Genomic DNA, 12464 nt, shown 5'->3' on the forward strand with positions numbered 1-12464 from the left:
TTTTAAATTGATTGCGAAACAAGTTATACAACTTATACAAATCATTTTTGATGGCCAGGGTGAAAACGTGAGGAGTCTTAGTGTGGGAGAAAAACAAAGTGCCGGAAGAAAACCCACGTGATCTGCCAACTGAACCCTGATCTTTTCACGTTCGTGCCAGGGATCAAATCCCAGTTGGCTAGGTGAAAGGCGAGTGGCTTAACCACTACACCACCTGATCATCCAATCGGGTGATGGTGTGGATAAGCCATTCGCTTTCATTCCTTTTTCACTTACTTCCAATTAAATGCAGACTAAAAATATTGAAAATATGTAATCTGTGTTGGTTTCCTTTCAGATTTTTTTTTTCCAAATTGATTTATGGCTTACTTTCTATCTTTGTAGAATAGTTTATGAAAGGCTTGTCCAAATTTGTTTCTATCAAGCGTCCCTTATTTTCATAAGTGCCCTGCACTTATAGGGTCGAATACAGCATTTGGAAACCCCTAATTCATCTCAACATGTTAAAGATGCAATTTCAGATCATTGTACTCGTTTTTAAAAATGTTGACAACTGGATGATGGTTAGCACATATATCTGTCTGGACAACAGACACCACAACACAGTATAAACTCATTTGCACTTGGTCTTCCTGCAGGCAAGCCATACTTTCTAGAATTCTAACTGTCCTTTCTGACAATTTGTCTTAAAATGTGTTTCCTCTTCCTTTCTGGCTCCTGGGGGATACAAATGACCAATGATAAAAATTTCCAACTAAATTTCATTTTTTTTTTTTGTTTTTTACTTCAGTTCTAATTAATTCAGTAAATTACTGAAAGTAAATGTTGACAAACAGACACTTCACCATACCATAAGCTCACAGGCTGTTTGGGCCAGGCGAGTAAGAGCTGGAAATACCAGTTGATATTCAACATTATTTACTTCTGTATAATTATAGTCTACTTAACCATTTGTGGTGTCCCATTCTCACTCCATTATATTTAACAGAATTACTTACATAGCTTTCAATTTCTACAATTAAACTACCAGCCTGTTGTAGTGAAATCATTGCCAGACAGCTTAACAAGTTCATCTCGCACGATTAAAGTTAGCTACTGAAAACATGGAATGTTTGTAAGGGGAAAATTTATGCTAATAGCGCAAAGGATGTTTTTACGCGAAATTCCCCCCACACGTAATATTCCGTATATGTATGAAACAAATGTTTCAAAAAGTTAAGGGGTGTATTTATTGCAAAATTAATAACATTGTAAAATATTTATCTGTGCTTATCACAAAATTAAACAAATATCAATGTTTACAATATATTGTCATCTGATGCAGGCCATAGATGATCCAAAGTTAACATGAGCGAACTAAACAAAAGACAAAAGTTTGTGTTTCCTTCATTTAACTTAATATTTATTCCATACAGAAAAGTATTTGAAATATTGCTGACAGGACAAACTCTAGCTGACATAGTTACAAAGGCAGTGTTTGTAATGACTGGTGCTGACAGTTACTGATCTCTTCATTTTCAGGATAATCCTAGCAACAGTCTTTAGTGTCAAATGAGTGGCCAGTATTTGTACATTCTTCTGTGGCAGTACAATCCTAAATACGACCTAGGATCCAGTAGGTTTTGTTGACACCTCTACAAACATTATCTAATTCTATCTATCAGAGTTATTTCCCCTTTTTCAAAACCGATTGATGAAGGGGAGAATGTAGGAGGATCAGATGACATAAAATCTTCTGAAAATGAAGAGATAAACAGATACAGCACAAGAATTTCTACAATATAAACCAACAAATAATTTATGAGGCTACAATAACATCAAAAAACACATGATTCATGTAAATACATGTACCAAATAACGACTTCATACAGACAATCACATTCAGGATACTAGCATCAGATCCACTAACAACCAAGCAAAGGGAGGTAATTCTCGTATCAAACCGGCATAACATGTCCTTCAATGGAAATATTTGTGTATCCAACATGCTCAAAGGAAGTGAGTTGGGACTAAATATGTGTTTAGCTGCGGATAAAATTGCTCACAGTAAACATTCACATGAAAAAGAAATCTACAACAGTGCTCTAGCTCGTATTATTATTATATATGATTTATTCCATTTCCTGATGGACACAAGAAAGTACCTAAGTATCTATACAGCATTGTTGATGTAGGGCCAAAGAGAAAATGTATGTCCAATTTTCGATACCTTAAATGTCAGTTTACCTGTATATTAATCAGAAAAGGAAAAAGTTGTGTTTATGAATACCAAAATTCATGTTTCAGGTTAATTAGAGATACAAGTTTTAAGGTAAAAGAAAATCTCTGATTATTAAATCATATTATAACAACAATCTACTTTCTCAAAGTGAAGAGTCAAACTTGAGTTCCAAGACGTATAAAAGTTCATTAAATTGTCTTTCTCACATGACTACCATCAGATAGCCAATCACACAAAGTGTTCGCCAGTTATACACAAACATGCCAGGCCGAAGGTTTATACAGACATCTGGGTTACGATGATTTGTCTGTGTTTGAGTCTCTAATATGTATGCACCATACACAGAATGCTGTATTTATTACGATTTAACCTTAACTGTAGTTAATTAGAAATGTCTCAAATCTCCAGATTGTAAGTCCATTGTTTCTCTAACCAAGTACATCGAGTATAGTATATTGACAGAGGAAGCTAGCAGAAACTTGTCCTGTTTACATACAAACACGCCGTTACCATTAAACCAGTCATTTACACCTACCAGGTAACGCAGGGTTAGATAGAAAATTGTACAACAATCCTAACTACATGTACATAGGTTTTACACCTACCAGGTAACGCAGGGTTAGATAGAAAATTGTACAACAATCCTAACTACATGTACATAGGTTTTACACCTACCAGGTAACGCAGGGTTAGATAGAAAATTGTACAACAATCCTAACTACATGTACATAGGTTTTACACCTACCAGGTAACGCAGGGTTAGATAGAAAATTGTACAACAATCCTAACTACATGTACATAGGTTTTACACCTACCAGGTAACGCAGGGTTAGATAGAAAATTGTACAACAATCCTAACTACATGTACATAGGTTTTGATGTTAAGTCTAAAATAAACTTTGAAGATCAGCTTTACTTTGAGGTCGACTGATAATCTCGCCACCTCTACAACACCTAAGGCATAACTACCAGATATATAGTGGTGCAGGACATTCAAAACAGTTCAGCAGGAATAGTATTCCACAACACAAATCAAATACTGTTCAAACTCATCAATACTCCCATCTGACAATGGGTTTCACAAAGTATTCCAAGAACCATATGATCAGAGCACATTTGGTCTGGAAACGTCTCCTTCTACTCCGTCATTGTGGTTTAAACTGACTTTTGATTAAGTACAGATACACATCAGTACACTTATGTGGTTACCATAGGACTTAGGACATTCTCATTGTTTTGGTATAAGATTATAAAGTTAATGTGTCGGCCCTGTAAGTGTGGTACACACACACATACATAACATATTCATTCTAAAGTATCTCACAAACACATATACATTTTATTGCCAGGTTCCTTGTGAAATGAAATAAGGTGTATATCAAAAGAACTATGAATCTGTTGGTTAGGTTTTTTTTTATTATTTCAATTTTAAGGCTGTTTCTTTGATTGTCAGCTAGTACCTAGTAATAAATCAAATTATAAATTCATCAGATCTGTAAAATAACACTCATTATCCTGTTTTTTTCTACAGTAAAACCACCAATCCATTTTGTATTTGAGGATAATATGATACGAGATTCGTTACACTAGAGAAAAGGCACCGATTTAACCCTGTTCATCAACATACACATTCTGTGTCTCCAGGCTTTGACTTTATAGTGTATATAATTATCAGAACAGAGTTCCTCTTCTCTGACTTACATTCACCACCTATTAACAGACCAAGACAAAATGTCAGAAAGCACACAATTACAACCGGTTTAAAATATGGAAGTAAATAACATGATGACTGCAAAACAAAATTTGTATGTAAAGATAAAATGGCTGACAAAGAGAGTTGTAGGTTTCTTAGGCTATGATGGACCCTACAAATCCATTTCTACTCTCAATATATATAGATCAATATGAACATTCAGATCTTTAAATCCTATTTGGAAATTGAAAAAGAAGTCTTTGTTTTGTTTATATAAGTTGAGTACACACTGAACATGCTCACTACTCTGACAGGAGACAGATTAGCTCTACAATCCCTGACTTTGACCTTGACCTTGACTTGACCTTGACTTGACCTTGACCTGCTCCATAGACTAACAATAAAAGCGGCATTCAGTACTGCTGCATATTTATAAAACAGCCCCAATTCTTCTCCTCATGGCCCCTGTAACCCAGTTATCCAGTCCCAGACGTGTCTACCAGATGCCGTCCGATCTCCCGCCTGGTGGGTTTAGCGTGCGTGTTGAGGGTCTCTTGGCTTGCTTGTCATCATATTGAGCACCTGTTTCAAAGACAACAAATAACACATAGGATTTACCTTCAAAAGTGTTTAGAGTTTCTTCTAAAGCCGAAACCATCCTAATGTTGCCCATACACCATGCAGCAGTTCAACCACACCTGTTAGTATTAATTGTTAGTTCCAATAATTCTCTGAGTGAGGCTCTGATGATTGAAAATTTTAATATTTTTTCTATATATTTTTTAAGACTGATTAAATATCATTAATCACTTTTCTATCAAGTGGTAAAAATGTGCCTAAAATGTTATTTTTATTACTGCAATAGAATTGTCTCAGAGTAACTTGCCATAATTACAAATTTATCACTTTTGAAAATGGCGACAATTTTTTTCCATCTGTGGCATTATCAAAATAAATATTTGCTTCTATGTTGTTTTCTTCCAGTCATCACCAGAAAACCAAATCAGAGACTATGGAACAGAACTTTGTACATAGCTCTCTGGTCAGCCACCGAGTTAGCGTGTGTACTGTGTTAGTGGCTGCATTAGCTGTGGTAATATATAAAGACACATTGACAAGCTTCCTGTCAAATATAACATGGCAGACATCACACAAGAATTCTGTGGGAAACGCCCTGCCCAGATATTAAATAATTTCCCTGACACTGTCTAGCCATTGTCTGCATATTGCTTTTCATTCACCTATAATGCAATCTATATCCCTTTACAAAAGTTTTTTTTTATCAAATTTTTTCTTTTGATAATTCTATATATACAACATCATAAACTATCCCAATTGTTTGAGAGAAATGATCCAAACTATCTAATTTTCTCCCCCTATCACTTATCAAACCCTTATTATGAATGTTTTATACATTATTACTTTCAATAACTAAACTCAATCTTCCTCTGTAGCTAACTGTACTCATTTCACAGATGGATGTAATATAGATATTAAAACTTCTGGAGATTGAACAGTTGTGTAATCACTGACGCTGTCATACTGTGTCTTTAACGGAACTCAGTGCACCTCAAGTGAAATGTGTAGTGGGGCGGTGTGTTACATGACGGGTTAGTCGAGCTCTGGGTATGTACTAATATATATCGTTATCGTGGCACTAGGAAATTAAAAATAATCGGTCTTAATGAGTTATTCTTAATACTCCTCAATTTGTTTTTAACTTAACATTTTTTTCTTTTTACCTTTTATTCTTATAAAAATAATTAAAAATAGAGAAGAATTACCTCCCTTTATTTTTAGAAGTTCCTCTAGTTCTGTAAATTTTACAGATTTCATTTGACTAAATCCTTTTAATCCCTATCAAATCATTAATACTTTTTAAGATTCCGAGAAATAATGCTACTTTTATTTCAAAGTTTTCTGGATTATTGCACTTGATAATGATAAATCACTCGTTTACATGCACACAATACCAAGTTTGTTTGCACTCGTTTTCATTAAGCTGTTTCAGCAAGCAGCCATATGATAGGTAAAGCATATTCAAAATTATAAACCTGATTTCAAAATTTCACACTCAAATTTACAGAGCTTCAAGCTTTTAACCAGAATTGTTCGTTGTTAGTAATAACTTATTGAACATGCAGCCAGTTAGTAGGGTCAAGAGATTCAGCCGTTGACCAAGGCACTTATGTAAGAACAGTGTTTAAATATGATTGGAATCTGATTAAACTTTAACATGATTTAGTTTAAAGATCATGGTGACCAATGATTTCCATCTGAGTTCAGACTCTTAGTTTTCTGCGATACTGCGTTTGAAAATATTTTCGCCTAGATCTTGGCCATTCCCCTCATGATAATTGGTATTACACCATTTTGACCTTATTTCAATGACTTTTTTTTAGATTTGGTATCAGACTATTTTTGAGGTCCCCACCCCTCTCTGCCTAGTGATACAGCCTATATATGAGGAGCATTGTTGAGGTGCACTGAGTTTCCTATAGCTTACCACTGAGGCTAAAGCTAGAATCATGAAGATTTCTCCCACCACTGCTGGTAGTCGGCCGACAGTGAGAGTTAAACTTGTCTGATCCGGCGTCCGCAGACAGGATTGGATTACTAGTCTTTGTGATCATCTCCGGCGCATTTCCATCAATCTTAGCGACTGGTCCATCGTAGCCATCTCTCTCTACCTTACACGGCTGACAGGTCTGGTATAAGGAAAGAAAATACTTTTCTCTATGAATGCAATTAGATATTTTATATGGAATTAGATATGTTATATGGAACTTGATATGTTATATGGAAGTAAAGATAAATTTATCATTTATCATTTATTAGTTGTAAATTTTACATATTATCATACTATAATTAGAATACATGATTGATACATTTATCTTGGCTACATATCTGTTTGTGTAATTTTTAAAATTAATACATGTGTCATGACAAGTATAAATTTAGACCAAACTTTATCTCAATATTCTCCAACATTTTATCTTTTAAATAATATACATGAATGCAGCAGCCATGGTAGAATTTCTGAAGTATAAATTTAGACCAAACTTTATCTCAATATTCTCCAACATTTTATCTTTTAAATAATATACATGAATGCAGCAGCCATGGTAGAATTTCTGAATCTCAATGGTGGATGAACATCGGCTTATTAGCCACATGGACTTTCTGGTCTGTATCTGGTGGGTGAAGGTAATTTCCTCATGGCTGCTGCATTCTCATTTCTTTATTATTATCCTTTTTGAAAAAAAATTACTATCTATAATCTCATTAATAATATCTCATATACTGTCATGACTTTCAAATGCTTTCAAATACTCTTTCATGTCATTTGTATATATTCATTTTGTTACCAGGGAGAGAACTTACATAGGCACTGCCTGTTGTTTGATCCCATTTCAATTTATTAAAAAATTTTTTTTGTTGAAATGAAAATATGGAAGTAGATATGTCAAATGGAAAGAAAACCTGTGCTTTGCCTGCAGTTTCAGACCTCATTTACACAAACACAGTTATCAAAATGTTGTTTCATGAAATATTTTTAAATTCCAGGAACAGGCATGATCTTGGATGAACTGTTGTGATTTTGTTTTTTCTAACACACTTTTTAGAATAGACAAGAGATCCCAGAGGGATCTTTGCGCACACCAAAGAATGATCTATATCTGACAAAGGAAAGATGGATCTTTTCTCTACTTTTTAAACTTTTTCAAACATACTACATATAAAATTTGAGACAGATCGCTTCAGTACCTTTTGAGAAATAGCGGTAACAAACTTCAACTATCAAAATCCAAGATGACTCCTTGGCGGCCATCTTGTTGATCAACCCCCAAATCACAATATGCACAACTAGGGCCCTAGGGGAACCTACATGTGAAATTTGAGAAAGATCCATTCAATTCTTTCTGAGAAATAGCGATAACAAACTTTGAATAACAAAATCCAAGATGGCTGCCTGGCGGCCATCTTGTTGACTGATCGGTCCCAAAATGCAATATGCACAACTAGGTCCCTAGGGGAACCTACATATGAAATTTGAGACAGATCCCTTTTGTACTATCTGAGAAATAGCGATAACAAACTTTAACAATCAAAATCCAAGATGGCGGCCTGGCGGTCATCTTGTTCACCGATTGGTCCAAAAATGCAATATGCACAACTAGGGCCCTAGGGGAACCTACATATTAAATTTAGAGAAAGATCCCTTCAGCACTTTTTGAGAAATAGGGATATCAAACCTTAACTATCAAAATCCAAGATGGCCGCCTGGCGGCCATCTTGTTTTTCCTATCAGCCTCAAAATCTGTATGGCACAACTAGGGACCAAGGGTAACCTCCATGTGAAGTTTGAACAAAATCCCTTCAGTAGTTCTCAAGAAATAATGATAACAAACTTCAACTGCCAAAATCAAAGATGGCTGCCTGGCGGCCATCTTGTTTTTTCAATCAGCCTCAAAATCTGTATGGCACAACTAGGGACCAAGGGTACCCACCATGTTAAGTTTGAACAAAATCCCTTCAGTAGTTCTCAAGAAATATCGATAACAAACTTCAACTGCCAAAATCAAAGATGGCTGCCTGGCGGCCATCTTATTTTTCCGATCAGCCTCGAAATCTGTATGGCACAACTAGGGACCAAGGGTAACCTCCATGTGAAGTTTGAACAAAATCCCTTCCTTAGTTCTCAAGAAATATCGATAACAAGCTTCAACTGCCAAAATCAAAGATGGCTGCCTGGTGGCCATCTTGTTTTTCCGATCAGCCACAAAATCTGTATGGCACAAATATGGACCTAGGGGACCCTCCATGTGAAGTTTGAACAAAATCCCTGCAGCATTTTTTAAGAAATAGTGATAACAAGCATTGTTTACGGACGGACGACGGACAGCGGACGACGGACAACGGACCACGGACGCAGGGAGATTTGAATAGCCCACCATCTGATGATGGTGGGCTAAAAATGTTGTTATGAAGCAAGGAAAGCAATAATAAAATTATTGATGTCTTCTACATACCCTTTCTCTCTCCCTGATTCTGCTAAATGCAATTTCAGAGTTACAAGGTGTTGGAATAAATCGACCCATTCCCTGTGTTACTCTCAACTGAAACAGAAGTATGTTAAATATAACGTATTATTTTACATGTATTTAATATTCTAACTTAATGCACATACAGTCAACCAAGTTTATAAAGACCACCCAAAGGACCAGAAAAATTGTGGTCTCTATATTCAAGTGGTCTTTTAACACAGGTCAAAGTCTGTTATACAATCTTTTATTCAAATAAGCAAAGTTTGTGGAAAAAGTCAATGCAAATACATGGAGTTAAAATATAAAGATTGAAAAAATCAGGACAGCAGAATTTTATGCTAATAACCTATTTATTGGAATATGCGTTATGAGAAGAGCTGGAGTCATCTGTACATACATTCAAGTCCATCTAAAATTTGGACCGGCGTGAACAATTACACACACAAACACTACACTAAATACCTCAAACTTATCTTGGCATAATTGATTTATTTGATATACATATAGCATGTCTGTATGATGCTTTCCCCTCACCTGTCCCTCGTCTAACACGACATGGCCGTTGGTAATGACATATTCTGGCACGCCGTGACATGTCATGCCCTCAAATATATTAAAATCTACAGCTTGGTGGTGAGTCTTAGCGGAGATAGTCCTGGTAGCCTTGGGGTCCCAGATCACAATATCAGCATCTGATCCTACGGCGATTCGGCCCTACAGAGATATCACATGACGATGATTTATTGTACACAGAACACACCAAGGTCTACAATCCTGAGCTTAATCTTATAAAGTTCAAACCAATAACTACAGACAATCCCTGTACAAATATTTTGATATATCTAGTTTGATTATGTTTGCTAGAGACAATATATTAATTCAATACTGTAGAAAACCTTATTGAAAACAATAACAGAATGAATTCTTCAGGCAGACCGTTCAGTCAATGATATCACAATATTAGCTAGTTAAACAAGTAAAACTGTTTTAAATTGCAGTCTTATGAATGCTGTTCATTTCATCAGTCATAAAGTTTTCCTTCTCGTCTGGTCATTTATTATACAGAGGGGAAATAATATGTTAATTTTGAGATACCAAAACAACGTGGGTAAAGTACAATTTACTGTTGATTAGTCCTACCTTCTGGTGATTGTGACGTCACAAAATACAGCCAAAATATGATATCACAATCAACGAAAAAAGGTGTTAATTGACAGTAAATCATACTTTTCTCGTATCATTTATATATCGCGAAACCGCCATTTGAAAGTTCAGTGTAGACCTAATATCTTGTTAACAGTTACTATTTTAGGGTAGACATTGGCGATGTTTGTCTTACCTTCTGAGGATAAATGTTGAAGATCTTGGCCGCGTTAGTACTGGTGACAGCTACAAACCTACAGGGGTCCATTTTACCGGAGGCCTGTTAACATACAAAATACAGGAAATACGAACATTTCTACATCACAAACATCTTGAGGAATTATATTTTAGACTCAGCACGCATCAAAATCTGTTCATTTTTAGGCATTGTAGTACTGTGACTACTTTTTCAATTAAGATAATGTTTGATGAATATTTAGCCTTAATTTTTAAACCAACTAAATAATAACATATTTTACTAGATAATATTACAGGTTCACACTTACAATTTATCTAAATGACAGTGAAGAATTTTTCATTTAATTTTTTTTCAAGAAAATTACTTAGAAAAGTAAAAATGCTTCCAAAAACCTTCTTTAAATTATTTGAAATGAAGTAATAATCCTGAAAGTAAATATGACAGATCTTGACCAACAATACTCACGACTCCTTTTTCCCAGATAACAGACATCCTATCTTCTACACCATTTACACCATTAGGAATCTTTCTAAAGTCGTCTTTGCCCAGAGCCTTCTGGTCGGCGTTAAATGTACAGTTATCTGTTCCCGTCACTTGTAGGTCATTACTGTAAAATCAAATTTTAATCACACTGTAAAACTATAGGTAATATGATATTCTAATGGATTGCTAAAGAAATCTAATGAATCAATATTATAAATCATGATTTTAAATTGAACTTACATTCAAATTAATTATCAAATCTTGTATCATTGGTGAGCAAACCATACCTGGGTAGCTTAATATCTATATAGAAGTATTTGAAACAAAATAAAGGCCGGAAATATGCCACTAACTAGTATGGAAGAGGGCATTTTAGATCTTCACATGACGATCATTAGGCCTATACTCTGACTGAATTGATACAGTTTATATCCTCATGATAGTTACTTAGCTAGATAGAGAAAACAAGACAATACATAGTATATACAGAGGATGGACATCTCTGTACGTACTTAGCCAAGAGGTCCATGAGGTATCCGGGCGTTGTTGAGTCGGGCCTCAGTGGGGGTCCCATAACATGCCCAGCGCCATGTCTCCAACATTTGTTCCAATAGTGTGTGCCATCTGTACCCAGACTAGCAGCGATTGGCTCCCCAAACACAACATTTCCTGTCATATTTAATGTATAATGTAAAACCTGCATATTTTCGTACAAATCACATGCAGATATTTCATGCAATCATACAGTTAGTTCAGATGTGGGGGAGTTAAAAGTATAGATGTACAGAGAGAGGCTTTGATAAAACATAGTTTGTTTTCTTTATGGTTGTATTAGCATACCATCAATGTATATATTTATCTTGGCGAGAGTTGCATAACAAACTTTTAATTCTCCAGCCTTAAGCATTATCTTTTAAGTCTAACTCATAAACTTTTTTTTTTTTTGCTATATCACATGCAGTGGTAGCGACAAAACACATGGTATTAGTACCTTGCAGTCATCTTGAAAGAAATATCTCACCTTTCCTACGACTATTGGCCAATGCATTGGCAGCGGTGCGGCTCATGATCTTACATATGTATAGAGGACAGTTGGCCTGACTGGCTATTGTCACTGCCCGATTAACAGCCTCACCCTCCACCTACAATGGGTAACCAGTCACATCCACCTTTCATCACAGTCTCTGAGGATTCAGTTGTCAGAGAACTTTGACAGATTTCTTCCAGTGACAGCAAGGATTTTTTCAAAATGTCCAGTAAAAGATTTCTTGGTGTGTTTGTGTTTTAAAGGTACAGTTTTGGGACAAGCTGTATCATATGAAGTCTACAGGCTTAATGTTTCTCAGATATTTATATACATGTTCATGTATATGTTTGATATATGGGTTCATTGTGCCATGGGAATCACATTAAATAAATAATCATGCACTACCAAACATGCAAAATAAATAAGGGAAACTACCTACAATATCTACAAAATGGTCACTTTACCAACACCGACTTTACATCTTTTCACTGCAATTATTAATTTTGTTGAGGAAAGACGGAGTTGTCTCCCTTGCAATACAACTTCTGTTATGATAGCAACAAGTGCCTGTTCTTGCACTAAAAATGTGTCAAGAATTCTTTGTTTTATTTCCATTTCATTCAGTAGCCCTTTTTAACGTCTCTTGAAGG

The 12464-nt window shown here is 35.4% G+C and overlaps 1 protein-coding gene across 8 annotated transcripts in view; it reads right to left on the bottom strand.

Moving 5' to 3' along the window:
- Positions 1-1374: 1374 nt before the first annotated feature.
- Positions 1375-12464, bottom strand: part of LOC138329134 (dihydropyrimidinase-like) — a 101144-nt gene continuing 90054 nt past the window's right edge. For 5 of the 8 annotated variants that reach the window (XM_069275886.1, XM_069275891.1, XM_069275892.1 and 2 more), the window contains 7 exons: positions 11300-11456; positions 10770-10911; positions 10302-10385; positions 9497-9676; positions 8948-9034; positions 6421-6622; positions 1375-4496 (listed from right to left, as the gene is read on the bottom strand). In XM_069275886.1, coding sequence (XP_069131987.1) covers positions 4411-4496; positions 6421-6622; positions 8948-9034; positions 9497-9676; positions 10302-10385; positions 10770-10911; positions 11300-11456 — 938 coding nt within the window. In that variant the 3' untranslated portion in view covers positions 1375-4410. Of the gene's footprint in view, positions 4497-6420; positions 6623-8947; positions 9035-9496; positions 9677-10301; positions 10386-10769; positions 10912-11299; positions 11457-11808; positions 11930-12464 lie in introns of all 8 variants that reach the window. The other 3 variants (XR_011209416.1, XM_069275887.1, XM_069275888.1) reach the window with 3 other exon arrangements.

This window comes from Argopecten irradians, chromosome 8 (genome assembly GCF_041381155.1).
Source record: "Argopecten irradians isolate NY chromosome 8, Ai_NY, whole genome shotgun sequence".
Lineage (NCBI taxonomy): Eukaryota > Metazoa > Mollusca > Bivalvia > Pectinida > Pectinidae > Argopecten > Argopecten irradians.